Here is a 27,542-nt window from a genome sequence, read left to right on the forward strand (position 1 = left end):
CAGGGATTTGGGCGTGGACGTATTTGGGAGGCCGTTATTCTGCCTCTCATAGTAACATATGCTGTTTTTAAAAAAACAGAAAAATATGGTCAGCCAAAAAGCAACATAAAAGCACCATAATACCACTCATCTGTAGATGAAGTTATATACACATCAATATATATAGTTATTCTGTGTGTGTGTGTGTGTTTGTATGGGGAGGGTGTCAATGTGTGTTTAACATTTTTGAAAAAGGCGTCACACTTCATCTTAATCCTGAATCCTTTTTTTAGTAATCTGGTCTCGTGGATTTAAATGACATCTAAACATCGAAGGAATGTTGAATTTTGTCAGATGCCTTTTCAGCATCAATTGAAATGCTCATATGGTTTTTGTCTTCCATTCAGTTGATATGGTGTATCACATTGATTGATTTGTATATGTTGAACCACCCTTGTACCCCAGGGATAAACCCCACTTGGTCATGATTAATGATCTTTTTAATGTATTGTTGAATTCAGTTTGCTAGTATTTTATTGAGGACTTTTGCCTTAGTAGTCATCAAAATTCATTCTATGAGGCCAGTATTATTCTGATACCAAAACCAATGATATACCAAAATAAAAGAATACTAGAGGCTAGTATTCAACAGTATTCAAAAGAATAGTATTCTTTTTTATTTAGTATTCAAAAGAATACTAGCCTTGTATTCATTTTCATGCTGCTGATAAAGAAATACCTGAGACTGAGCAATTTAAAAAAGAAAGAGGTTTAATTGGACTTACAATTCCACATGGCTGGGGAGGCCTCACAGTCATGGTGGAAGGCAAGAAGGAGCAAGTCACATCTTACGTGGATGGTGGCAGGCAGAAAGAGGACTTGTGCAGGGAGACTCCTGTTTATAAAACCATCAGATCATTTGAGACTCATTCAGTATCAGGAGAACATCACAGGAAAGACCCACCCCCATAATTCAGTCATTTCCCACTGGGTGCCTCCCATAACACATGGGAATTATGTGAGCTACAAGGTGAGATTTGGGTGGGGGACACAGAGCCACACCATATCAAGCCTCTAGTGTACTTTTATTTTTGGAATGTCTTTGGTTTGGGTATCAGAGTATTATTGGCCTCATAGAATGAATTTGGAAATATTCCCTTTTCCTCTATTTTTCAGAATAGTTTCAGTAAGACTGGTATTAGTTCTTTTAATGTTTGATAGAATTCACCAGTGAAGCCATCAGGTCCCAGGCTTTTCTCTATTAGACTTTTTATTACAGCTTCAATTTCATTAGTTGTTATTGGTGTGTTCAGGTTTGGGATTCCTTCACTGTTCAACATTGGTAAGTTATATACATCTACAAATCTATCCGTTTCTTCTAGATGTTTTCAATTTATTGGCATATACTTGCTCATAATAAACACTAAGGAGACTGGATTTCTGCAGTGTCAATTGTAATGTCTCCTTTTTCATCTCTGCTTTTAATTATTTAGATCATCTCTCTTTTTTCCTTAGTTTAGTTTGCTCTTGAAGGTGCATTGTTTATTAGAAGTTTTTCTTCTTTTTTAATGTAGGCACGTGTAGCTATAAATTTCCCTCTTAGTACTGCTTTTGCTGTATCCCATAGGTTTTGGTATGATGTGTTTCCATTATTATTTGTTTCAGGACATTTTTCAATGTCCTTAATTTTTTCATTGACCCACTGTTCATTCAGGAACATATTGTTTAATTTCCATATATTTGTATAGTTTCCACAATTCCTCTTGTTATTGATTTCTAGTTTTATTCCAATGATTGTTAGAGAAGATGCTTGATCTTATTTCAATTTTTTGAATGTTTCAGGACTTGTTTTATGAGCTAACATTTGGTCTATTCTTGAGAATGATCCATGTACCAAAGAGAAGATTGTGTTTTCCACAGCCATTGGATGAAATGTTCTGTAAATTCCTGTTAGGTCCATTTGGTCTGTAGTGCAGATTAAGTCTGATGTTTTGTTATTACATTTTGTCTGGAAGATATGTCCAGTACTGAAAGTGGAGTGTTGAAGTATCCAGCTACTATTGTATTGGGGTCTATCTCTCTCATTATCTCTAATAATATTTGCTTTGTATATCTGGGTGCTCCAAGGTTGAGTGCATGTATATTTAAAATTGTTATATCCTCTTGCTGAATTGACCCCTTTATCATTATCTAGTGACCTTCCTTGTCTCTTCTTACAGGTTTTGTCTTGAAATCTGTTTGTCTGATACAATTATAACTACTTCTGTTCTTTTTTGGTTTCCATTGGCATGGAATAACTTTCTCCATCCCTGTATTTTCAGTCTATGTTTGTCTTTATAAGTGAAGTGGGCTTCTTATAGGCAGCATATCATTGGGTCTTGTATTTTTTATCCATTCCACCACTCTATGTTTTTTGACTGGAGAGTTTAGTCCATTTACATTCAATGTTATTATTAATAAGTAAACACTTATTCTTGCCATTTTGTTATTTGTTTTCTGGTCTTCCCTTCTTTTTTTCCTGTCTTCGTTTTAGTGATGATGATTTTCTCTGCTGATATGATTTAGTTTCTTGCTTTTTATTTTTTGTGTATCTGTTGTATGTTTTCTGGTTTGAGATTACTGTAAGACTTGCTATCTTACTATATTATCACCCATTATTTTAAGCTGATAACAACTTAACACTGTTTACATAAACAAGCGAATAGAAAACTAATAAAGACTATGCCTTAATTAAATCCCTGGCTTTTTAATATTTTGTTGTTTCTGTTCATATATACTGTCTTGAAAAGTTATTGTAGTTATTATTTTTGATTGGTTCATTGTTTAATCTTATACTTAACAGTAGTTTAGACACCACAGGTACAATATTCTTTTGTTTACTTTCTATTGCCAGTGAGTTTGTAGCTTCAGATGATTTCTTATTGCTCACTAATGTCCTTTTCTTTCTCACTGAAGTGTTTGTTCTCTTTAGCATTTCTTGTAGGAAAGGTTTAGTGTTGATGAAATTTCTCTGCTTTTGTTTATCTGGGAAAGTATTTCTCCTTCATGTTTGGAGGATATTTTCACTGGATATACTATTCTAGTGTACATTTGTTTTTTTCCCTTCAGCACTTTAAGTAGGTTATGCCATTCTCTCCTGGCCTATAAAGTTTCCACTGAAAAGGCTGCTGCCAGTCATATTGGAGCTCCATTGTATGTTGTTTGCTTCTTTTTCTCGTGCTGCTTTTAGGATTCATTCTTTATCCTTGACCTTTGGGAGTTTGATTATTAAGTGCCTTGAGGTAGTCTTTGGATTAAATCTGCTTGGTGATCTGTAACCTTCTTGTACTTGAGTATTGATATCTTTCCCTAGGTTTGGGAAGTTCTCTATTATCCTTTTGAATACAGTTTTTACCCATCTCTTTCTCTACTTCCTCTTTAACTCTTGAAGGCCAATAGCTCTTAGATTAGCCCTTTTGAGGCTATTTTCTAGATCCTGGAGGCCTGCTTCATTGTTTTTTATTCTTTTCTCCTTTGTCTTCCCTCACTGTGTATTTTCAAATAGCCTGTCTTCAGCTCACTAATTCTTTATCTTTTTTTTTTTTTTTTGAGACAGGGGTCTTGCTCTGTCACCCAGGCTGGAGTGTAATGGTGTGATCAGGGCTTGCTGCAGCCCCTACTTCCCAAGCTCAAGCAATCCTGTCTCCTCAGCCTCCTGAGACACTGGGACTACAGCCACCACACTCAGCTAATTTTTGTATTTTTTGTAGAGATGGGGTTTTGCTATGTTGCCCAGCTGGTCTTGAACTGGGTTCAAGGGATCTGCATGCCTTGGCCTCCCAAAGTGCTGAGATTACAGGTATGAGTCACTGTGCCTGGCCCAAGCTCACGAGTTATTTTTTCTGCTTGATCAATTCTGTCTTAAGAGACTCTGATGCATTCTTCAGTATGCCAGTTGCATTTAATCTCCTTGTTAAATTTATTGATAGAATTCTGATTCCTTTATTGTGGTATCTTGAATTTCTTTTTTTCTTTTTTTTTTTTCTTTGCGATGGAGTTTGTTCTGTCACCCAGGTTGGAGTGCAGTGGTGTGATCTTGGCTCACTGCAACCTCTGCCTCCCAGGTTCAAGTAATTCTCTTATCTCAGCCTCCCAAGTAGCTGGGATTACAGCACCCACCACCACACCTGGCTAATTTCTGTATTTTTAGTAGAGACAGGGTTTCACTATGTTGGCCAGGCTGGTCTTGAACGCCTGACCTCAAGTGATCTGCCCAGCTCAGCCTCCCAAAGTGCTGGGATTACATGTGTGAGCTACCACACTCAGTCGTGTCTTCAATTTCTTTAAGTTTCCTCAAAACAGCCATTTTGAATTCTCTATCTGAAAGATCACATATCTCTGTTTCTCCAGGATTGGTCCCTAATGCCTTATTTAGTTTATTTGGTGACATCACGTTTTCCTGGGTGGTCTTGTCTGTGTCTGGACATTAAGGAGTTAGGTGTTGATTGGAATCTTTGCAGTCTGGGCTTGTTTGTACCTGTCCTTCTTGGGAATGCTTTCCAAATATTTGAAAGGGCTTGGGTGTTCTGATCTAAGCCATATCTGCATTTTGGGGCACCCCAAGCCCACCTTGGTAATCTTGGATAAGATCCTGAAGAATTCTCTGGATTACTAGGCAGAGACTCTTGTTCTCTTCCTGTTCTTTCTCCCAAACAAAGTCTCTGTCTGCTTCGAGCCACCTGGAGCTGAGGATAGGATTATACAATCAGCCCTGTGGTCACCACCACTGTAACTGCACTTGGTCAGACCTGAGTCCAACACAGCACTGGGTTTCACCAAAGGCCCACTATAACTACTACCTATCACTTATGTTCACTCAGATTCCTAGGGCTGTGCAGTCAGCAAGTGGCAAAGCCAGACAGGCTTATGTCCTTCCTTTGAGGGTGGTAGGTTCCCCTAGGCTCCAGGTAAATCCAGAGATGCCATCCAGGAGTAAAAGCCTGGTGTCAAAAATTCTAGAAATCTACCTGATGCTGTGTTCTACTGTGGCTAAGCTGGTGTTCAAACCACAAGACAGCATCCTACCCATTCTTTCCTCCCTTTTCCAAAGGCAGAGGAGCCTCACCCCATGACTGCCACTGCCACAGGCCCATGAAGAGTGCTACTCGACTACTGCTGATGCTCCCTTAAGGTCCAGGGGCTCTTTAGTCAGCCCGTGGTGATGCTGCCAGATCAGGGACTTACCCTTCAGGGCAGTGGGCTCCCCTTTAGCCCAGGGCAGGTCCAGAAATGCCATCCAAGAGCCAAGTCCTGGAATTGGGAACACCAAGAGCCCATTTGTTTCTCTACCCCACTGTAGCCAAACTGGTACCTAACATGCCAGACAAATTCCTCTTTACTTTTCCCTTTGCTTTTCTCAAGCAGAATGAGTCTCGCCCTGTACCTACTGCAGCTAGGCATGTGCCGAGTCTTACCTGAATCCAGCGAGTCTCAGAGTCTCTCACCCAAGGCCCTCAATGTAATACCTTAGTATTGCTGCTGGGCCCAGGGGCTCTTCAGTCAGCAGGTGATGAATCCTGCCAGGACTGGCTCCTTTTCTTCAATGCAGCAAGTTCCCTTCTGGCCCAGGGTGTGTCTAGAAATGTTGTTCAGGAGCTAGGGCCTGGAAGGGGGACCTCATGACTCTAACTGGTGCCCCATCCTGCTGTGACTGAGAATATCCAAGATGCAAGATAAAGTCCTCCTCACTCTTCCCTTTCCTTTCCTCAAGCAGAAGGAAGGTATCTCTTTTGTAGCCATGAGCTGTTCAGCCTGGGATTAGGGAAGGAGTGATGCCAACACTCCTTTTGCTGCCCCGGCTGGTGTCTCACTGGGTTATGTTTCGCCCCGCCCTGAAACTCCCCAGTCCACTGGCTCTGGGCTCAGTTCAACACTAGGACTTGCCTAGGAGTTGCAGTCCTTGTGGCCTAGACTGCCATTAAAGTTTAATTGAGACACTAGAGCACTTTAACCCACAGTGGCTAGGCTTCTGTGAGCTCAGGAAACTCAAGTTTCAAGTGCTGGGAACAGCCATTCCTCTCTGGCTGATTTAATGGTTAATAGTTCCTTCTGTGTGTGGTGCCAGCTGAGTTTTCAGGTTTTGCTTTCTGCTATAGCAGGGTGGCACTGCCTCAAAATTGCTATGTTCTCCCTCTCCCCAGCGCACAGAAATGCTCTCTGCATCATGCCACTGCTGTCAGGAAATGGGAGAGGGGTAGTGTTGGGGATTCAAAATGGTTTTTCCTGCCTCTTCAGTGCCTCTTTGAGTGATACAAAGTTAAAACCAGGTAGAAAATGATTGGTGAAGCCTTGTATTCTGCTATCCTGCTCTGACCCTGACCACCTCTGTCACTTTTTTTGAACACAGCTTGTTTGGTAATAGAAGGTAGTCATGTTAAGACTTATTAATTAAGGAGCATATTTTAAATAGTTCTAATTTGCTATTAGACTACATATGACAACATCTTCCCTATTGGACAATAGGACTAGATTTGGTAATAATGTTTTCTATCCTGCAGATTTCCTCTCTCTGTCCTTTGGCTCCTCTTCATGCCACCACCATCTCTGCAACTGAAAAGACTTCTTATTTCAGAAGTTGGGCAGAGTTACTAATATCTACTTCCCTTGTAGCCAAAGGACTTCTCTGTTATGTTAATATAATTTATTAAGGAATGCCTGCCATAGAGAGTCAAACAACCTGGGTTTGAATCTTGGCCCTACCACTGGCTATGACTGTAATCACTCAGTCTCTCAGTGTTCTTTCCATCTTCTGTTAAATGAAAATAAAAACTGTTGTATTGCCCTCATGGAATTAACTGGAGGATAAGTTGAAATAAAGTATCTGAAAGTGGCTTGTAGACTCTAATGTGCCAGGCATTTGGGAAATGAAATAAGTTCAGATCAGCAGCAGCTCTTTTTTTCTTTTTATTTAAGCAGTTGCAGTGTGCCAGGGTCCATGTCAAACTTTGAGGATTCTAACAAGATAGCATAGGTCAAGAAGGTCTTAAATCAGGCTTTTCTTTTCCATTCCTTAATACCTTGCCTAAGTCCAGGTCTTCATCATCTCCTTTGGTTTCTTGCTAGGCCTCCTGAACTGGGCTCTCTTAAAAAGTCTCATCACTCTTGACGTCATATCACTGCTTCTAGAGTTATCTCTTCAAAAGCAAAGTTGATTATGTCACCTCCATAAAGGTTTTACTCTGTCATTTGTCCACTGCCCACAAGACAAAATTTAATTTCTTGACCTCAGTTTACCTCCAGTCCAGCCTCATCTCCTATCAGTATTTTCATATACCTTCAGCTTCTGCCTTACTGAATTTCTCCATTTTCTCTGACATGACAGGGAAGAGACCAAGTCCTCAGCCTGGAAAGCCTGCCTCAACCTTCTTCAACATTTTTGTTATTTCAGGCTCGGTCATGACTTGGACTCCTCTGACTTGAATTCCCCAAGGAGAGTGAGCTCCTGTAATCTTGTCTGTTCCCATGGCACTTTGTTCTTTCTTTGATGTGATGTATTTTATTCTGTGAGCTCTTGAAGTGCTAGGATTTAAGATAAGATAATGAATGAGGCATCCTGCCTAAGAAAGTGTAGCAGATTGAATGATGGCCTTCAAAAAGATGTGTCCACATCCTAATCCCTGGAACCTGTGAATGTGAACCTATTTGGAAAAAGAGTCTTTGCAATGTAGTTAAGTACCTAATTCTGTTACGGTAATTATGGTAATTTGTTACAGCAGCCCTAAGGAACTAATATATTAATAGAAGTTTATGGTATAATGGCTGGAACATAATCAAATACTATTGTCATCACCATCAGTACCATTACTATAGTCACCATTACTCTTATCACCTATCATGGGACCTGAAAAGTAGTATGTGCTTAGAAGATAGTGGTTGAATAAAAATACAATTCTTAGGGCCGGGCGCGGTGGCTCAAGCCTGTAATCCCAGCACTTTGGGAGGCCGAGACGGGCGGATCACGAGGTCAGGAGATCGAGACCATCCTGGCTAACACAGTGAAACCCCGTCTCTACTAAAAAAATACAAAAAACCAGCCGGACGAGGTGGCGGGCGCCTGTAGTCCCAGCTACTTGGGAGGCTGAGGCAGGAGAATGGCATAAACCCAGGAGGCGGAGCTTGCAGTGAGCTGAGATCCAGCCACTGCACTCCAGCCTGGGCAACAGAGCCAGACTCTGTCTCAACAACAAAAAAAATAAAAATAAAAATACAGTTCTTGCCTGTGGGATTCCAGTCTGTTGGTAGTGGTAGTGGTGTTGATGAGAAATATGCTTAAAGGTGGTATTAAAAGAGAGCTTCCAAAGTAGACTCCCTCTTAAAGTTTTCTTTTAAACGTCTTTTTGTGTGTTTATGTGACAGGTGACATTAGATCTTTTAAAATTGTTTTTTAGAAATACTTCTATACATTTTGAGTTGTCCTTTTAGAATAAGACTAATTTTGTACAAATAGACATTATAATACCCACCTCCCCAATAGAGAAAATGTTGTTTTTGGAAAACTGATGAACACTTGTAGTTCTACCAGTTTAAAAAGTCTTAAACTATTCTTTTTCCCTAATAGAATGTTAAGTAACTAAAATTAATTTCATGTTCATTGGCCTTGAAGTACCATTTAGTGGTGTATCTTGGAGCAATAATTTATTCCATCATGCCACAAGGTGCTTGAAAATCAACCAAAATTTACAAATACTCATAAACCCAAACTGGGTGAGTTACATGTAACTGTAAATTTTACTTTGCTACTGGAAGAATTATTACCAATGTTTCATAACTTGGTGTAATTAAAATAAAAGCTAAGGTTAGTGGAACTCTTACTCCATGGTAGACACTGTTCTAAGCTTTTTACAAGAATTGTCAGTTTGTTCTCATAACCACTCCGCTTTCATACATATTCTCTTTACTCAAGAGGAAGCTGAGGAATGGAGTGGTCAAGTAACTTGCCTAAGGTTATTTTGGCTTAAGTGGGAGAGATTCATAGTGACCATGGCTCATAACCTCTGCATTGCCCTGACTCGGCATACCATGTCAACTTTCATTCTTTAATACAATTTGAAGTAGAGAATATCAGTATATCATCATAAAAAAGATCCTTATCTAATTTCATAGTGGTTCAAACTTTAGTGTGAATCTATAGGAATTCTGATTAGTGGGGCTGGGAATGTGCATTTTTAATAAGCACCTGGGTGGTTCTGACTATACTTTGAGATACACTGATCTGGTTACTACACAGCTCCTACAGTTCACTTATGGCTTATTTGTGTGCTTTAAGTTAGGCTATTTTTTGCATACATCTGTGTTCAAGGATGAGTCTATTGAATACAAACATGTATCTAAACTTATACCTGAAGTGCCCACCCTAGTAATCACATTTCTTTTTGTGGAGAGTGAATATAGGGACAGCATCAGAGAGATTCATTTTTTTTTTTTTAACCTTTTGTATGAGCTTCAGAATCTGGTGTATTGACCTGAGGAAACTGTTAAGATGAATGTAAGAGAAAGCATAACATAAAGTTTCTACCCTAGTGGTATTTTATATATTGTTTTTATTAAAAGAAAATGTTAATGTAAATTCCCCTTTGCAGTAGAGTAGCAACTCCATTATTTGGGTTACTCCAGATATTAACTGTGGCCATGGAGGGAGTCTTCTCTTTTAAGTTTATTTAGTAAGAAAACTTTCACCCATTTGTACTACCAAAAACTCTGATTGTGTGTGGTTTAGAATATGGGGGAAACACTAGGCTTTCAAATTTTACTCCTTCAGTATTTTAGTTATATATCGAACTGGCTAACATGTTTTTCTTTCTTCTAGGGAGGTCACAAATCACATTGAGCCAAAACGCATACAGTGTTTTCTTCAGTTACAAATAAAATGAATATGCCCATGCTGCTACCACATCCTCACCAGCATTTCCTAAAAGGCCTTTTAAGAGCACCTTTCCGATGTTACCACTTCATCTTTCACTCAAGTACTCATCTCGGATCAGGAATCCCATGCGCTCAGCCGTTTAATTCTCTTGGACTCCATTGTACAAAGTGGATGCTGCTGTCAAATGGTTTAAAGAGAAAATTATGTGTACAAACAACCTTAAAGGACCACACAGAAGGACTTTCTGATAAAGAGCAAAGATTTGTGGATAAACTTTATAGTGGTTTAATCCAAGGGCAAAGGGCCTGTTTAGCAGAGGCCATAACTCTTGTAGAATCAACTCACAGCAGGAAAAAGGAGTTAGCCCAGGTGCTTCTTCAGAAGGTATTACTTTACCACAGAGAACAAGAACAATCAAATAGAGGAAAACCACTAGCATTTCGCGTAGGTCAGTCTTTTTTTGTGTGTTTTTTCAGTAAATATTTTTGCAAATTCTCTGTATTCTATTTAAAAAAAAAATCTAAATAGTTTGCAATCGAATGGGGACTTTTTTCACAATATTTGGATGAATTTTAAATGAGTCTTCATGGCAAATATTAGTTTTGTTAAGTTGAAAAAATTGCCATGACATTTGAACCAAGGCTATGAATTTTAAGAAAAGAATGTAAGATTTTTATTTTGGCAAGAATCTTGCTCTGGATCCCAGGATAGAAATATTCATAGGAAGAACTACTAGTGAGTTTACTCCTTTTTCTTTTAGTAATCCTTTGACTTAAATAGTTTAAAGTGAGTTCCCTGTTTTGTTGTCATATCAACTATAATTATCACGTTTCAAAATTCTGCCTCTTAGATCGTTCATTAGTCTTTGTATAGGCTAGTCTCATTTCTTTCAGGTTCTTTTTATTGAGTTTCTGGGAGTGGCTGTAAACCCAGCCATCTCAGTAGCAAAAGGTATTTTATTTATTTTTATTTTTTATTTATTTTTTGCGACAGTTTCGCTCTGTCACCCAGGCTGGAGCGCAATGGCACAATCTCGGCTCACTGCAACTTCTGCCTCCTGAGTTTGTGCAGTTCTCCTGCCTCAGCCTCCTAAGTAGCTGGGATTATAGGCATACACTCCCACGTCCAGCTACTTTTTGTATTTTTAGTAGAGATGGGGTTTCACCATGTTGGCCAGGCTGGTCTTGAACTCCTGACCTCAAGTGATCCACCCGTCTCAGCCTCCCAAAGTGCTGGGATTACAGGCATGAACCACTGTGCCCAGCTATTTTATTTTTAGAGATGGAGTCTCACTCTGTCACCCAGGCTGGAGTGCAGTGGTGATCATAGCTCCAACATCATGCTTGGCTCCAACATCATGCCTCCAACATCATCCTTGGCTAATTTTTTTTTGAGATGGAGTCTCGCTCTGTCGCCCAGGCTGGAGTGCAGTGGCCGGATCTCAACTCACTGCAAGCTCCGCCTCCCAGGTTTACGCCATTCTCTCGCCTCAGCCTCCCGAGTAGCTGGCACTACAGGGGCCTGCCACCACGCCCGGCTAGTTTTTTTTGTATTTTTTTAGTAGAGACAGGGTTTCACTGTGTTAGCCAGGATGGTCTCGATCTCCTGACCTCGTGATCCGCCCGTCTCGGCCTCCCAAAGTGCTGGGATTACAGGCTTGAGCCACCGCGCCCGGCCGGCTAATTTTTTAAAAAAGTTTTTTGTAGAGATGGGGTCTCATTATGTTGCCCAGGCTGGTCTCGAACTCCTGGGCTCAAGCAGTCCTCCCACCTTGGCCTACCAAAGTGCTGGGACTACAGGCATGGGCTACCATGCACAGCCTATCAAAATGTGCTTTAAAAAAGAGATCATATTTATTTGTTGTCTGTATATTAGATGTTCATTTGATTTCTTGAACAATTTGACGTGGTTCTGAAATTGCTTTTGAAATTGTGCATTGTAAAACAATTTAGATATGTTTGACCAGCAGGAATTAAACAAGCCAGTTTAAGTGTAATGAGAATGTCCCACGGTGGTGAACTAGGTGATTTGAACCAACCCTCCTGCTAAAAACAACTTGCCTTGGTGATTAAAGTGCAAAAATTTTGTGGAGAATGAGTAAATACTTTTAAAATTTCATGTCACATTACACTTTTATCTCACAGTTTATTGGCAATGCAGACACAAAAGCCTCCTAGTTTTTAGGGTAATGGGCATAGATGCTTTAAGATAATTTCAAAAAAGCTCACCAACCAATATTTATACTGGTCCCCATTTTTCAGACTTCTTAATCTTCTGCCCTGACTGAGGGATTCTCATTTTGAGAGTACTACATTGGATGTTAATAATCTTTATGTATGGTAAACAAAGATATTAGCAAACTCCCACAGAGAAATTCTAGTTATGACAAACTGCCTACTTACTAGATTTTAGAGAATCTTTGAAAAAATGTCTCAGAAATGTGTGGAATTAACTAGCAGTTCACAGATAACTTTGTAGGGCTGTTCTGGTTCTTCCATCTTGATCTTGTGAGGCCAGATAAACCTGTCTTTATTGCAGTTATTTTTTTCATCATAAGTAAAAGCAACAAATGTTTATTCAGCATCTAAAAAGGTGTTTAAGATAAGTATTGGATCTGCCCTAAGAATTGTGGTAAGGAGTCAGGCATACCGTACACTGTATATACTTTGAGTGTAGTTAGTTAAATGCCTATGTTTTATGTATTTCATTTAACATACATTTGTATATCTCTTATGCCATGCACTGTTCTAAACATATTGTAGACATTAACTCATCTAATTATTAAAACAATCTGAAAAGAGAGGTACTGTTACCATATCTATTTTATTATTGCAGTGGACACTGAGGCATAGAAAGAGGTTCAAAGTAACTTACCCAAGAGCACACAGCTCGTCGGAGGTAGAGCTAGAATGAGAGCTGGCTGCGTGGCTTCAGGGTTTGTGCTCTTACCTGCTGTGCACTGCCAACTCTCCAAGTGGGGGAATTTTCTGCTTTTCTTAACATAAATTATTTTTTTCAGAATTCAGTTTATATTCTTTGAGTTATAAGTGATATGAAGAAAAAAGATGATCCCTTATAAATAGAAAATTGCTTTCTCAATCACTGGGAATTTCTAGAATAATGAGTTGTTTTTCCAGTGGGAAGAAGTAGAATTCTCAGAAGAATTCTACCTACTGAGGTAGGTAGAATAATTACTGATCATGATGTGAGGTAGGCAGATGTAGAAATTGAGCCCATTAACAATGGAGACAATGAAGTCTGTCCAGAAAGATCTACTTTATAGTACAAAGGCAAAGCATGTTTTATAATTTTTAAAAGTGAATTTTGTGAACATGTGGAACCCAGAGTGTTTCCTTCCTATAGCCCCATTACTCAGGAATTAAAGAAACAGATTTTTATTTGCCATTTTAGGACATGCTGAAATATATGAATTGTGGTTTTAATACATTAGGGGAACTAGAAGGTAGTCTAATAGTTTACTCAGTAAAGCTGATCGTAGTTCTGATTTCATTTGTTTCATTGAATTAGAAGATCTCTTTCCACCATAGGGTTGTCTGGGCCCCCTGGTGCTGGAAAATCAACATTTATAGAATATTTTGGAAAAATGCTTACTGAGAGAGGGCACAAATTATCTGTGCTGGCTGTGGACCCTTCTTCTTGTACTAGTGGTGGTAAGTATGGCTGATTCTTTTTAAATTGCAGAGCTCTAGGGGCCTTCTGTTATAATTTAGTAGGAATTGGCACAGTTGAGTGACCTCTAACTGCTAGCTAAGTTTGGTTTCGCTGAAGGAAGGGAGTTCTGCAGAGTTAGGTGGAAGTAGTTTGGGAGTGTTGTACTCTTCAGAGGAGGCCAGCTTGTGGATAGCTCAGTGGGCACTCAGAAAACTGCGACAACAGGTGCCAGAAGTTGAAGATGATCAAATGCAAATTTCAGTCCTTCAGCTCCCATGCATAAGGCCAGGCCCCTCTTTGCTCCTGTTGTGTTTCCTGGCTGCATTAGCACCTGTGCAGTTCAGAAAATAGGTACTTACTCATGCATCATTTTCCTCATAAAGTTTTAACATCTCTTAAGCTTTAGAAAAACCTTACTTCTAGGGGCTGGGCATGGTGGCTCACGCCTGTAATCCCAGCACTTTGGGAGGCCAAGGTGGGTGGATCACGAGGTTAGGAGATCGAGACCATCCTGGCTAACACGGTGAAACCCCATCTCTACTAAAAATACAAAAAAAAAATTAACCGGGTGTGGTGGCGGGCGCCTGTAGTCCCAGCTACTCGGGAGGCTGAGGCAGGAGAATGGCGTGAACCTGGGAGGTGGAGCTCGCAGTGAGCCGAGATCGTGGTACTGCACTCTAGCATGGGTGACGGCAAGACTCTGTCTCAAAAACAAAAAACAAACAAAAAAACCCACCTTACTGCTGTTTATAATTGTCAACTGTTTATATAATATGTTCAGTTAAACAGAAAGCTCTTAGAGGGGCACTGTAAGAAACTGCCATTCCCCTTACGGCATTTAGCATAGTACATTGTATGCCGCACAGAATGTTAAGCAATTACTTTCCGATTTGAGGTCATGAAGTCACTCGAAGTTTAATTTGCAGCTTATCAGAGATAAAATGAATAAAAACTTAGTTCCCCAAAGGATCTTTTAAAGAAAACAGAAAGCATACCGTATAAACAGGAAAGGTTTTTTCTTGCCTTACCCCTCTTTATGATTTAAGCTTTTCATACTACAGTTACTCACTTAGCAAGTATTTGAGTGCTTACTATAGGTGAGGCATTGTACATGGAAGATTCTTAAACTGTGTTATATAATGGTGAACAAGATACAGTCTTGGCTTTAGCGAGGTTTACATCTTATGCGGGAAACACAAACACAGGCCATTACAATACAATATGCGTTGTGAAGGGGTAAATACAAGATGCTTTATGGAAGTATTTGATTTTTGCATACTGTGTTACAATGTGGGTTTAATACTAAATATTCAGAATGATGATGTAATCATATTTTAGGGACTTAGGTTAATAAAGACGTGGACAATTCCTATTATCACTCCCTTGAGAAATCTAGCTTAGAACATTCAAAATTTTTGAGTCACTATAATAAAAAAAGTTAACTGTAAAATAAAATTTTTGCTCCCAAGGTTCAAAATTAAATCCCTGTCAATATGTTGTCTTATTTAGAGCTTTAGAACTTTGTTAAAAGTAAGTACTTAATGAAGGATTTTTTAGTAAGTGGCCCTCATTTATATATAGGTGAGAAGGCCATTCCCCCATTTTCACAATATTCTAGAATACTGAACAATAAAAAAAAAAATAGCTTGAGATAAAAATAGACAAAAATAATGTAACAAAATAGCCTATGGTTAAAGTTACGTAGCTATGTGGTTCCTAACCTTTCTCAAAAAATAGTGGTCCCTTTCTCAGGCAAAAAATTATGTAGACTTTGAAAGAAAAAAATACAAGGATAGACAAAACACTCTAAATATAAATTTCTACCCTATTGTATCAGTACATACACTTAAAAAACAGCATTACATTAAAGTTTGAGAAGCATTAGTTTTTTGGTCTATAGTCAATCTTTTTTGTGCTTTGAATTCACAGACCCCCTATGATAGCTTTGAGACCTTCATGAGGGTCTGCAATTAACAGTTTTGGAATCGCTGGCTAAGACATGGAAGAGTAATTTCCTAATGTTTACTTCAATGTGATGGAATCTATAGGATAGTAATTTAAAGTATAGCTTTGGCAGATTGTTTACTTACACAGAGATTATTTCATGCAGAAAATTACCTTAGAAAAAGGTTGTGTGTGAAGTAAATAAGGAAGTTGATGTATGGAGTACATGTGTGGTCTAGAATTAGAACCTACGAGAAGACTCTGAACTGGCATTTAGTGGTAAAAGAGCATATCTTTAAGAAACTTTTCAATCTTTAACATTATGTGGAAAAGGTAGCTGTTAAAAAGATGGAAAATAAATATTCAGATTAGAACAGCAGTACACCTACAAACGTTGTTATATGACTAAAGCAAAGTAGTAAAAGGTAGTAGTCCTGGGAGTTTTAGTCTTCTAGAATTTGTAAGTATTGATGTTTGTCAAAATATTATACTACAATGAAAACAAAAACATAACCAGTTTCATTCCACAGTTTTTGAGTGCCTACTCTTAACACTTTGTTAAGCATTTAGTGTACAACCTATGTAAGGCGTGGTCCTGTAGGCAAATACTTATTATACTTATTTAAAGCATGGTATATCAACCTTGGCAGTAGTGACATTTTAGGTCAAATCATTCTTTGTTGTGGGTGGCTGTTCTGTGCATTGAAGGATGCTTACTTAGCAGCACACCTGGCCTCTACCCAGTAGATGCCAGTAGCACCCTACCCCTCACTTGTGACAAGTAAATATGTCTCTAGACATTGCCAAATTGCCCCCAGTTGAGAACCACTGTGTGAAAGAGATAAGAATTAAAAATATGAAACCAAAAAATATGTTGTATGAATAGTTTTCCATCCATTAACTCAGCTTACATTGCATTCAGTGAGAGCTCCACATTTTCTAAGTAGTAGGCGATTAGAAGCAACAGACTGGGCAGAAGGGGCAGCTTGAAGATATATTTGTGTAGCATTTACGTAAGGTTGAGAAAATGTCATTTGCAAAAATAAAAGAATGAGGAGTGGAGGGTGCTCATGGAGATAATAGAAAGAGGAGGAACACTAAAGTTCTCTTATGCCCTCCAGGATGCTGGCATACATTGCAGAGCTGTTGTAGCATAGAAAATCACAGAGATGGGCATGGGCTGAAAAGGTTCCAGGCAGACTATATGAAGGAGCAAGGACTTTCACTGATCTTTATTAGGTGGATAAGTTCTGTGTTTTTGTTAGTAACGGTTTTTGAAGCACATGCCTGTGTATAATTACATTTGATTCCCCCAGTAGCATATTACCCTTGTGATGTAGCTGAGGAAAGAGGGTTCAGGAAGGTAAAGTGACCTCTCAAAATTGAATAGTGTGAAATGGTGGAGCCAGAATACAGACCCTGGGCTTGACACGTTATAACTTAGCAGTGAGGAAACAGTAGAGATACTTCTGACATGAGAGCACAAACAAAAGGTGGGCAGAAGCAAACACAGTAACCACCCTGGTTAGAACAGAGAATTGGTGTGAGGACTAGTAGAAGCCAGAGTTGGACAGGTAAGGTGCGGCTGAAGAATCTAGATTGGAACCTTTGGTCAGGGGGAAGTTAAAAGTATAGGTTTTGAGGGACTTGAAATGTTAAGATGAATCTGACATCATTGTATACAATGAGTTGGAGAGAAGGTCAATAATATGAAATGCAGTTTGAGATTTAGGGAAAAACGGCAGAAAGCACTTCCCTCTAGGAACTGGCTGATAATTGACCTGTAAAACTGTTCCATGATTATAAAATGTAACTGTATGTTTTAGGATCACTTTTAGGTGATAAAACCCGAATGACTGAGTTATCAAGAGATATGAATGCATATATCAGGCCATCTCCTACTAGCGGAACTTTAGGAGGTGTGACAAGGACCACAAATGAAGCTATTTTGTTGTGTGAAGGAGCAGGATATGACGTAATTCTTATTGAAACCGTAGGTGAGTGTGATACTCTATTTCATAACAATGTACTATTTTATGAATGCTATATAAAGATGAGTGACAACTTATTTTTGTTCATTCAGCAGATATTTGCTAAATGTATAATTAAATACAAGATATCCCATACTCCATAGAAGATGTGAATGTATAGGTTATAATCTGTACCCTCCAAGATCTTATTTTAAAAAGTAAAAATAAGCCATCTATCTGGATAACTGTTACATAGGTGGTATATTATACATGCCAGAGGAGAACTGTAAGCATTGGGATGATCTGTGTAAATGATGCTTTAGCACAACACCTACTTTGTTTAAGTACATTTCATGTGTCTACTGTGTTCACCAAGAAAATTAATGTAGTTGGCTGCTTTTTGAAAATGCAGATATGTTTTATTTCATTGTTTTATATCCTTAGCATATAGTTACATGTGATGAAGACACTTAAATGAAAACCCCAATAAATTCTTTCTTGTGGAGAGACAGTCTATTATATTATTGTGTGATAAATGTTTGTGATACAGCCTAACTCAGATTTGGGGGTGCAGTGAAGACTTTCTAGAGGAGGTGACAGCTGAACTCAGTTTTGAAGGAAGAATTCGAGTTAAACAAAGTATGGGATAAAGGACAGTTGCAAAGATACACAGGAGTGAGAAAACATGGCCCATCCAGAGAAGTGCGGTTTGCTCAGGATGCTTAGAGCCCAGAGTGTGAAGGCAGGGAATGAAGGGAGGTCAGTTGGAACAGTAGGCCAGGGCCAGATTGTCAGCGACCTTACATGCCATGCCATGCAGTCTTCTGGAGTTTGCCCTGAAAGAAGTGGGAAGATGCTGCTAGATAAGCAGGAGAGTGAGAAAACCAGATATGTATTTTGGAGCGATCCCTGGCAGCAGAGTATAGAATGATTAGAAGAGGGCTAGAATAGAATCAGGAGACTACTGTGCTAATCCCAGAAGGAGATGGTAGAGGTGTGAACGAAGCAAAGGAAGTGGGAATGGAGATGAGATGGATCAACATAACACTGAAGATAAATGGGCAGGATTTTATCCATGATAAGATGTGAGATAAGGAAGGAAGGGGAATTGCAGATAATAGAGAATACTGTGGAAAAAGTGGATGTGCGGAGAGGAAAACAATGAGTTCAGTTGTGAATATGTTAAGTGTTAAATGCTGATTAGGTATCCGAGTGACTGTGTGTCTCAAGAGAAAAGGACTGAATGAGAAATACAGATTTAACACTTACCAGCATAGTTCATAGTTTCATACTTTAAGAATTTAGTTTAGATCAACTGGGGAAAATATCAGACAAAAATGAAAGACATTTATATTAATCTGCTAGGGCTGCCACAACAAAATACTACAGACTGGATGGCTTAAGCAACAGAAACGTATTTTCTCACAGTTCTGGAGAACAGAAGTTCAACATTAAGGTGCCCATAGGGTTGGTTTTTCCTAAGACCCATACCTTTGTCTTGTAGCTGGATGACTGCCTTCTTGCTGCATCTTCATTCTCCCTTGTCTCTTCCTGTTCACTTTACTCTCCTAGTGTCTCTTCCTGTCCTTTTGAGGACACTAGTCCTATTGGATTAAGGCCCTACCCTTATGACTTCATTTAATTGCTTCTTTCACGGCCCTATCTCCAAATAAAGTCACCTTGAGGGTTAGAACTTTAACATAGGAAGGGGTTTTTTTTTTCTGTGTGTGTTTTTTTTTTTTTTTTTTAAAGACAGAGTCTCGCTCTGTCATCCAGGCTGAAGTGCAGTGGCGCAATCTTGGCTCACTGCAACCTCCGCCTCCCGGGTTCAAATGATTCTCCTGCCTCAGCCTCCCGAGTTGCTGGGAATACAGGTGTGCACCACCACACCCGGTTAATTTTTGTATTTTTAGTAGAGACAGGGTTTCACCATATTGGCCAGGCTGGTCTCAAACACCTGACCTTGTGATCCGCCTGCCTCAGCCTACCAAAGTGCTGGGATTACAGGCTTGAGCCACCACACCTGGCCTAACATAGGAATGTTTTTAGATGAGGGGAACACAACTCAGTTCATAACAATAGCCATGACAGCGCTTTAGAAACTCCACCATTAAAAAGTAGATGAATGAAGAGTTAGTTGCCTGAGTGGTAGTAGAGAATCAAAGGAGAAGAGCACCTTAGAAACCAAATATATTACCTGGAAATTGTATTTAGCCACCTTTCCCAGAAACTCAAAATAACAGTGACTCAAACAAGAAAGAGGTTCTTTTCTAAATAAAAGAGACCTAGAGGGGGCATTGTGGCCCCAGCCTGTAATCCCAGCACTTTGGGAGGCCAAGGCAGGCAGACTGCTTGAACCCAAGAGTTCCAAACCTCCCTGGGCAAGATGGTAAAACCCTGTCTCTACAGAAAAATAAAAAAATTAGCTGGGCATGGTGGTGTGCACCTATAGTCCCAGCCACTTGGCAGGCTGAGGTGGGAGGATCACATGAGCCTGGGGAGTTTGAGGCTGCAGTGAGCTGTGATCGCACCGCTGCACTCCAGCTGGGGTGACAAAGTGAGACTCTGTCTCAAAAAATAAAAGAAAAGAACCCTGAGGCCAGGCATGGTAGCTTATTCCTGTAGTCCCAGCAGTTCAGGAGGCCAAGGTGGAAGGATTGCTTGAGCCCAGGAGTTTGAGACCAGCCTGGGCAACATAGCAAGACCTTGGCTCTGCCAAAAAAAAAAAAAAATTAGCCAGGCATTGTGTTACACACCTGTAGTTCCATCTACCCAGGAGGCTAAGGTGAAAGGATGACTTGAGCCCAGGAGTTCAAGGCTGCAGTGAGCCATGATCGTGCCATTGCACTCTAGCCTGGGCGACAGAGCAAGACCCAGTCTCTCTTTAAAATAAAAAGGAGCCTGAGGCAGGCAGTCCGGAGCAGGTAAGGCGCTTTGACAGTGCTGTCGGAGTCACAGGTTTCTTTTGTCCGCCAGATTACTATTCTTAGCACTCACTTTCCATCCTCCTCGGTTTGCTCATGGTTAAAAGATGGCTGATGAAGCTGTGACTGACACTTCCATGTTCCACATGGATGGAAGAAGGAAAGGGAAATAAGGAAGCAGGGAGGGTGGCATAAGAGGTGTAGCTGGATTAGCTGTCTTCAAAAACTTTTCTGGAAACCCCATCTAATGACTGTTGCTTTGACTCATTCATCATACCTAGCTGAAAGGGGATCTTGTGAATGTGGTCTTTCATCTGATACGTTCATACTCCTAATAACATTTGGATAAGAAAATAGGAAAGAATAAACATCAAATAGGCAAGTAGAAGTCCATCACACCGTGAAAGGGAGAGAGTTTCCAGAGTTTTGGTGGAAGCAAGATTTTTTTTTGAGATGGGGTATCACCATGTTGCCCAGGTGGGAGTACAGCAGTGCAATCACAGCTCACTGCAGCCTTGACCTCCCAGGCTCGGGTTCAAGCTGTCCTTCCACCTCAGCTTCCCAAGTAGCTGGGACTATAGGTACACCACCATGCCCAGCTAATTTTTGTATTTTTTGTAGAGACAGGGTCTCACTGCATCACCCAGGCTGGAAGCCAGTTTTAAGTGGTATGAGATGAACATGAATTGAAGTGGAAGGAGTGAGCATAAATTACCTTTTTCCAGAAACTTGAGTATTTAAAAAAAAAGTGAGAAACATGGTGATAGTTGTAGGAGTTTGTGAGTTTTTGTCTTGTTATTTTGTTGTTGTTGTTTTTGTTTTATGTCGTTTTAAGATGAGAAAGATTTGAGCACAATTTATGTATTGTGCCGGAGGGCAAGAGCCTGTAGACAAACGAGGTTAAAGATAAAAATCAGCAAGGACCCAGAGGAAGTGAAAAAGAATGAGATTTCTTTTCAGTCAAATCGTTCTTACACTGAGACTGCAGAGGAGGCTTTAGGCTGTTTGTATTTGTGTCTTGTTACCTGTGGAGTATGGGAGAGGGAGAAGCCTAGAAAGTTCTTTCCTTTATTTCCTCTGTGAAGTAGGTGCTGTGGTCCTGATCAAGCGGGGAGATTATGGTACAGTGAATGGTCATAATAGCTGCTGTGGGAAATGGAATGGAAGCCAACTGAGGGCGTTTAGGGAGATTGCTTTTGCCAGGCCATAAGGAAGATGTAGCAGAGGCTGCCTGTCGTGGCTCTTGTCCACAGAGTTGAGTGATTTCTCTTACGTGCTTATGGAGGAGAGAACACACATAGTGGGATTGATCCCTACATAACTGGGTGTTTGCAGGCAAGTGTGAGGACAAGAAGACAAAAAAGATGAAAGTATTTGCAGGCATGATTCAAGATTAGAGTCACAGTGTTCAAGCTGCTCACTGATGAAAGGGAAGCCAAGAAAGAGCTGTGAGAGTGAGGAGAGGATGGAAGCCTTTAGGTTCTCCATTCAATCCAAGAACAGAGTGGGAGAGCTGGGAAGGATAACTGGTTTGCTTAGAGGGTAAGATATGACATTTAATACATTCTTCAGAAGTGCAATGTTTAAAGAGGTGACCAGGTTGACTGTGTGACCATGAGTATGAGTGAATGAAGTTGAATGAAAATGATGGTCAATGTAGTTGAGAAAGTCTAATAATGGTGAGTATTTTAGGATATAGTTGTGATTTAAAATTTCAGGTGTGGGTCAGTCGGAGTTTGCTGTTGCTGACATGGTTGACATGTTTGTTTTACTACTGCCACCAGCGGGAGGAGATGAGTTACAGGTAATTATTTTTATTTTTTTCCCCAAAAATGCAAAATGCATATCTCTGAAAATAAAAATTTCCAGTGTTGTGTTTTTGTAAACTAAGTTGATAATGGTTTAGAAAATGAAACATCATTCATGTTGGCTAAAATACCTGAAACAAAGGCAGATTCTCTATATTTTTTCCTAACTTACAGGAATAGAATATATGACCTTGAGAATGTAAAATTATGCAACATAATTTTTTCCATCTGTAACATGACTAAAATACACGGATTGCTCCACTCAGAAGAGACCATTGTTGCATAGATGTTGTTAGTACACTTGATTCAAAAATTCTGGGGCTAGTGGGATCCCATTATCATAGTTTATATGTTGTACAACGGGATTCTTACTCTCCTCCTGCACTGCAGTTCTGGCACTACTACCCAAAGTTAGTGCAGACTTCATAGGGTGAGGGCATAGTCCTCCACAAGCCTCCTCTCGCTTCAGACACTAGCTGCAAGCTCCAGGGTTCCCAGGCCACCCATACCTCTGACCAACTGGCTATAAATTTGAGAGTTCCCATTATCCCTTAGATTTAGTAATTCACTAGAGCAGTGGTCCCCAACCTTTTTGGCACCAGGGACTGGTTTCATAGAAGACAATTTTCCACAGACTGGGAGTAAGAGGGCATGTTTTCAGGGTGAAACTGTTCCACCTCAGATCATCAGGCATCAATTAGGTTCTCATAAGGAGTGCACAACCTAGATCCCTAGCATGCATAGTTCACAATAGAGTTTGCTCTTCTATGAGAATCAGATGTTGCCTCTGGTCTAACAGGGCAGAGCTCAGGCAGTAATGCTCGCCTGCCTGCTGCCCGTCTGCTGTGAGGACCAGTTCCTCCGTGGCCTGGGGGTTGGGGACCCCTGCACTAGGGTGACTCAGAGAACTCAGGAAAGCATTATATTACAATTGCATTGTGCTTATAAAGGAGACAAATCAGGACCATCCAAATGAAGAGACACATAAGAACTCTGGGAGAGCCCAAATGCAAAGCTTCTGTGTCCTCAAGACACATTTCTCTCCTGGCATATTGATGTGTATCACCAACCAGAAGGCTCCCCTGAGCTTTAGTATCCCAAGTTTTTCTTGGGGTTTCATTATGTAGGCATGATTGATTGAATAATTGAACTTGATCTCTAGCCCCTGTCCCCTCCCTGGAAGTTGGGTTGATATCACATGGCATAAAACCCCAACCCTCTAATCACATGATAGGTCTTTCTGCCATGGTCAGTCCCCCATCCTGAGTGATCTCATTGCATAAACTCAGGTATAGCCCCAGGCACCTCCCCTGATTAACAGACATTCCTGTTACTCAGGAAATTCTGGGAATTTAGAACTTAAAAGATTACCTCCCAGAAACTCAAAGACCAGACAAATTTTTTCCTTTTTTTTTTTTCAGAGACAGGGTCTCACTCTGTTTCCCAGGCTGGAATGCAGTGGTGTAATTATAACTCACTGTAACCTTGAACTCCTGGGCTCAAGTGATCGTCCTACCTCAGCCTCCCAAGTAGCTGGGACTACAGCCATGTGCAACGACTCTCAGCTAATTCTTGTAATTTTTTTTTTTCCTACAGATGAAGTCTTGCTTTGTTGCCCGAGTTGGTCTTGAACTCTTGACCTCAGGCAATTCTTGTGCCTCAGCCTCCTTAAGTGCTGGGATTACTGGTGTGAGCCACCACACCTAGCCCAGACAAATTATTTGTTATACAATGCTTCTGTTTCAATTTTATAATTCTAAAACACAGTGATTGCAGATCATGGCTGCTTATTTAGAAGCATTAACTATTAGAATTTCATAATTGAAAGTTTTGTTTAAAAATATTTGAAAAGAAATTTTAATCTTATGTAGAAAAACCTGTATGTACTAAATAAGGTTTGACTTTTGGATTTCATCCTTATTTTTAATATTTTTATGTGACATAATTTGAATTAAGAGATTGAGGTTTGTCCACGCAAAGCTGAAAGAAGAAAAATACAAAGTATAAAAAGAAATAATAATAAAAAAAGAGATTGATGTGTTTGTAGACATCAGGTTATTTTTCCTCAAATGCAAATTGAAAATAAAATGCTATATACATTTAAGAAAAATTTCAAAGACTTTTTTCTGGAAATGCAGATGTTAATGATAGGTGTGTTTTCTTTTCTTTTTTTTTTTTTTTTTTTTGAGACGGAGTCTCGCTCTGTTGCCCGGGCTGGAGTGCAGTGGCTGGTTCTCAGCTCACTGCAAGCTCCGCCTCCCGGGTTCATGCCATTCTCCTGCCTCAGCCTCCTAGTAGCTGGGACTACAGGCGCCCGCCACCTCGCCCGGCTAGTTTTTTTGTATTTTTTAGTAGAGACGGGGTTTCACCGTGTTAGCCAGGATGGTCTCGATCTCCTGACCTCGTGATCCGCCCGTCTCGGCCTCCCAAAGTGCTGGGATTACAGGCTTGAGCCACCGCGCCCGGCCGGTGTGTTTTCTTTTTAAGCACCTTACTGATGGATGGTTTTGCCTCCTGCAGTGTTAGCTCATGAGAAGCAGATTCCATCACGAGACAATGTGAACTCTCCTGCCGCTCAATCTTGTTGTGACTTGATGTATTTACCCTAATTCTGAATGTATTTCAACATGTTAGTCTCTAAATTTGGAAGAGATATTACAGACGACTTCTATAATTCCAATAGCCAATGCTTTTGAGTAATTTCTGTCAAGTAATGGTGATTCTTGGTATCCGGGGCTTAGGAGGATACAGATGAAAAGTTAATGAAATGTATGACTTTCAAAATCTTAGCATTGACTAGTTTTCCCATTTTTATGTTGGTTGTCATTAAATGTTTCTGATATCTTTAGGGTATCAAAAGGGGTATAATCGAGATGGCAGATCTGGTAGCTGTAACTAAATCTGACGGAGACTTGATTGTGCCAGCTCGAAGGATACAAGCAGAGTATGTGAGTGCACTGAAATTACTCCGCAAACGTTCACAAGTCTGGAAACCAAAGGTAAGCTTGCTTGCATTCTGTATCTTTCACTCTGAATGGATTGTGTACATTAGAAGACAGGATGTAAGTCCCAAACTAGACATATAATCAATCTTGCTTCTATGTGAAGATTATAGTTTTAAAAATCATGACAAAGCCAGAGTGTGTAGTCATGATTTTAAATATAATCCTTTAACCACTAGATGTCAAAAGCTAGATCAGAGATGATAGATGTGATTGTAATACTTGATTTGAGCCATTTGGAAGTGATAGCAAATCCATTCTGAAAGGAACCGTCCTTAAGATTATGGAGCAGTTAATGATTTGATTATCTATGTTGGAATTTCAGTAAGCGAGAAAAGGCTTGTGATGGTGATACCTCCATTCCCATTATGTTTGTTGGGTGCCATTTTTAGTAGGGAAAAAAATTTTAATCCTGTAATAAGTGAGGCAGTAATATTGATGTGGGCCTCTTTATCTGTAGACAGACACTGTGTTATTAAAGAATAAGCTGTAAACATTACAATGAGAATAATGATGACTTATCTTAATGTCATATCCCAGTTTTTCCCAATCGTGTTGTCTGTATTGAGTCTGGAGCCATCTTATATATACATGCAGATGTCAGATGCCCAGCTCTTCCACTTACTAAATCAGGCAAATTTGACAGAGGGAATTAGGCTATTTCTCAACCTACCTTCATTTTCTGGCACTCAGGCCTCAGGGGAACCTACCTGGCATTGCACTTGTCACAAGTCCTCTATGATGCCCCTGATCATCTGAGCAATTAAAATAAAATAAATTAAAACAAATCTCTGGGTTTAAAATTTGACCTTGAATCAGTGTTTTATTTCTGCTATGCACTTAGTAATCCTAGGTATGTTATGTCAGAATATATATTGGTATGTTTACTTTGACACAGCAATAAAATCTCATTCTTGTCAATTGCCTATTTCTGTAGACTATAAGAATTAACTGGCAGGTATCACAGTCCCCATGAAAATGTTTTCTATCATTTTAAGTGAGATGGTCTGGTTCTTCCCTTTTCAATAGGTAATTCGTATTTCTGCCAGAAGTGGAGAGGGGATCTCTGAAATGTGGGATAAAATGAAAGATTTCCAGAACCTAATGCTTGCCAGTGGGGAACTGACTGCCAAACGACGGAAGCAACAGAAAGTTTGGATGTGGAATCTCATTCAGGAAAGTGTGTTAGAGCATTTCAGGACCCATCCCACAGTCCGGGAACAGATTCCACTTCTGGAACAAAAGGTTCTCACTGGGGCCCTGTCCCCAGGACTAGCAGCAGACTTCTTGTTAAAAGCTTTTAAAAGCGGAGATTATTAAAATTCATCCTGTATAATAATTTTACATATCGTTTCATAAAGTATTGTAATAGAAAAATCACTTGTATGATTATATTTTCAGTAATCATTGCGTGGTGCTCTTGTCTTCTTTGTTTGTGACCCATGCTTGAAAACTTGAAGGAAGTTAGATATGAATGGCAAAAGTTAGGCAGTATTTATAAGGTACCTGTTGTATGTTACTGATTTCTGTTTCATTCTCTTCTTATACCCTGGCATGGTGGCCTGTAGGGTAGTTTCTTCTTATTAGTCAAGAACATAAAAAGCTAAGGAGAGCAGAAAATATCTTGTACTTTAAAATGCTTACTTTGATTCCATATTATCTGAATTTCCAGAGAAGATGTAAACAAGAGTGACCATATTTTTAGAGTCCTTCTTGAAGCCAGAATGACACACAGTGGGTTACTAAGAGCCGAAAATCATAATTGACATTTAGTGTACCAGATTATTCTAAGAATTTCTGAAATCACCGTGTACATGAGTAATGAAACAACTGGAATAATGTGATGATGTGAACACAATTTTAAAGTCTGCTTGTCTGGATTTGCAGGGAGCCTTCCCCCACCCCCCGACACGATAGGTAAGAGAGCAAAAGGGAACTGGGAAAATCAGCTACAGATAAAATGGGTGATTAATCCCCAGTTCTTGGACCCATTATGTTTGTAGCCCATTGGAGTAAACCCCTAAAAGACGAAGTGAGGTCAGAATGATTCAAGGATTGTTCGGTTTGAAGACTACCAAAGGCTTTTGCTTCCTTGGCCATTTCACTTCATTTTAGTATTTTAAAAATATTTTTTCTTGATGGTGAATAAGTTTTGTCCTAGGGAGGAAGCATAGCACAGTGATTAAGAGCTTGGGCTCTGTAGTTGGACTATGTGGGTTTAAACTTTAAACCCAGATCAATCATACATTAGCTGTATGAGCTAATCTCTTTAAGCTTCCATTTCCTCCCTGGTAAAATGAAATTGGTGAATAACTTTCTAAGGTTAGTGAAGATTAAATGAA

At 39.7% G+C, this 27,542-nt stretch overlaps 1 protein-coding gene across 5 annotated transcripts in view; it reads left to right on the forward strand.

Annotated features, from left to right (window-relative positions):
* Positions 1-26,600, forward strand: part of MMAA (metabolism of cobalamin associated A) — a 37,308-nt gene extending 10,708 nt beyond the window's left edge. For 3 of the 5 annotated variants that reach the window (XM_033215394.1, XM_033215396.1, XM_033215395.1), the window contains exons 2-7: positions 9,824-10,328; positions 13,429-13,551; positions 17,323-17,493; positions 22,109-22,194; positions 25,048-25,197; positions 26,230-26,600. In XM_033215394.1, coding sequence (XP_033071285.1) covers positions 9,884-10,328; positions 13,429-13,551; positions 17,323-17,493; positions 22,109-22,194; positions 25,048-25,197; positions 26,230-26,520 — 1,266 coding nt within the window. In that variant the 5' untranslated portion in view covers positions 9,824-9,883 and the 3' untranslated portion in view covers positions 26,521-26,600. Of the gene's footprint in view, positions 1-9,822; positions 10,616-13,428; positions 13,552-17,322; positions 17,494-22,108; positions 22,195-25,047; positions 25,198-26,229 lie in introns of those variants that run through there. The other 2 variants (XM_033215399.1, XM_033215397.1) reach the window with 2 other exon arrangements.
* The last annotated feature ends 942 nt before the right edge of the window (positions 26,601-27,542 follow it).

Source organism: Trachypithecus francoisi, unplaced genomic scaffold (assembly GCF_009764315.1).
Source record: "Trachypithecus francoisi isolate TF-2019V2 unplaced genomic scaffold, Tfra_2.0 Lachesis_group1, whole genome shotgun sequence".
Classification (NCBI taxonomy): domain Eukaryota; kingdom Metazoa; phylum Chordata; class Mammalia; order Primates; family Cercopithecidae; genus Trachypithecus; species Trachypithecus francoisi.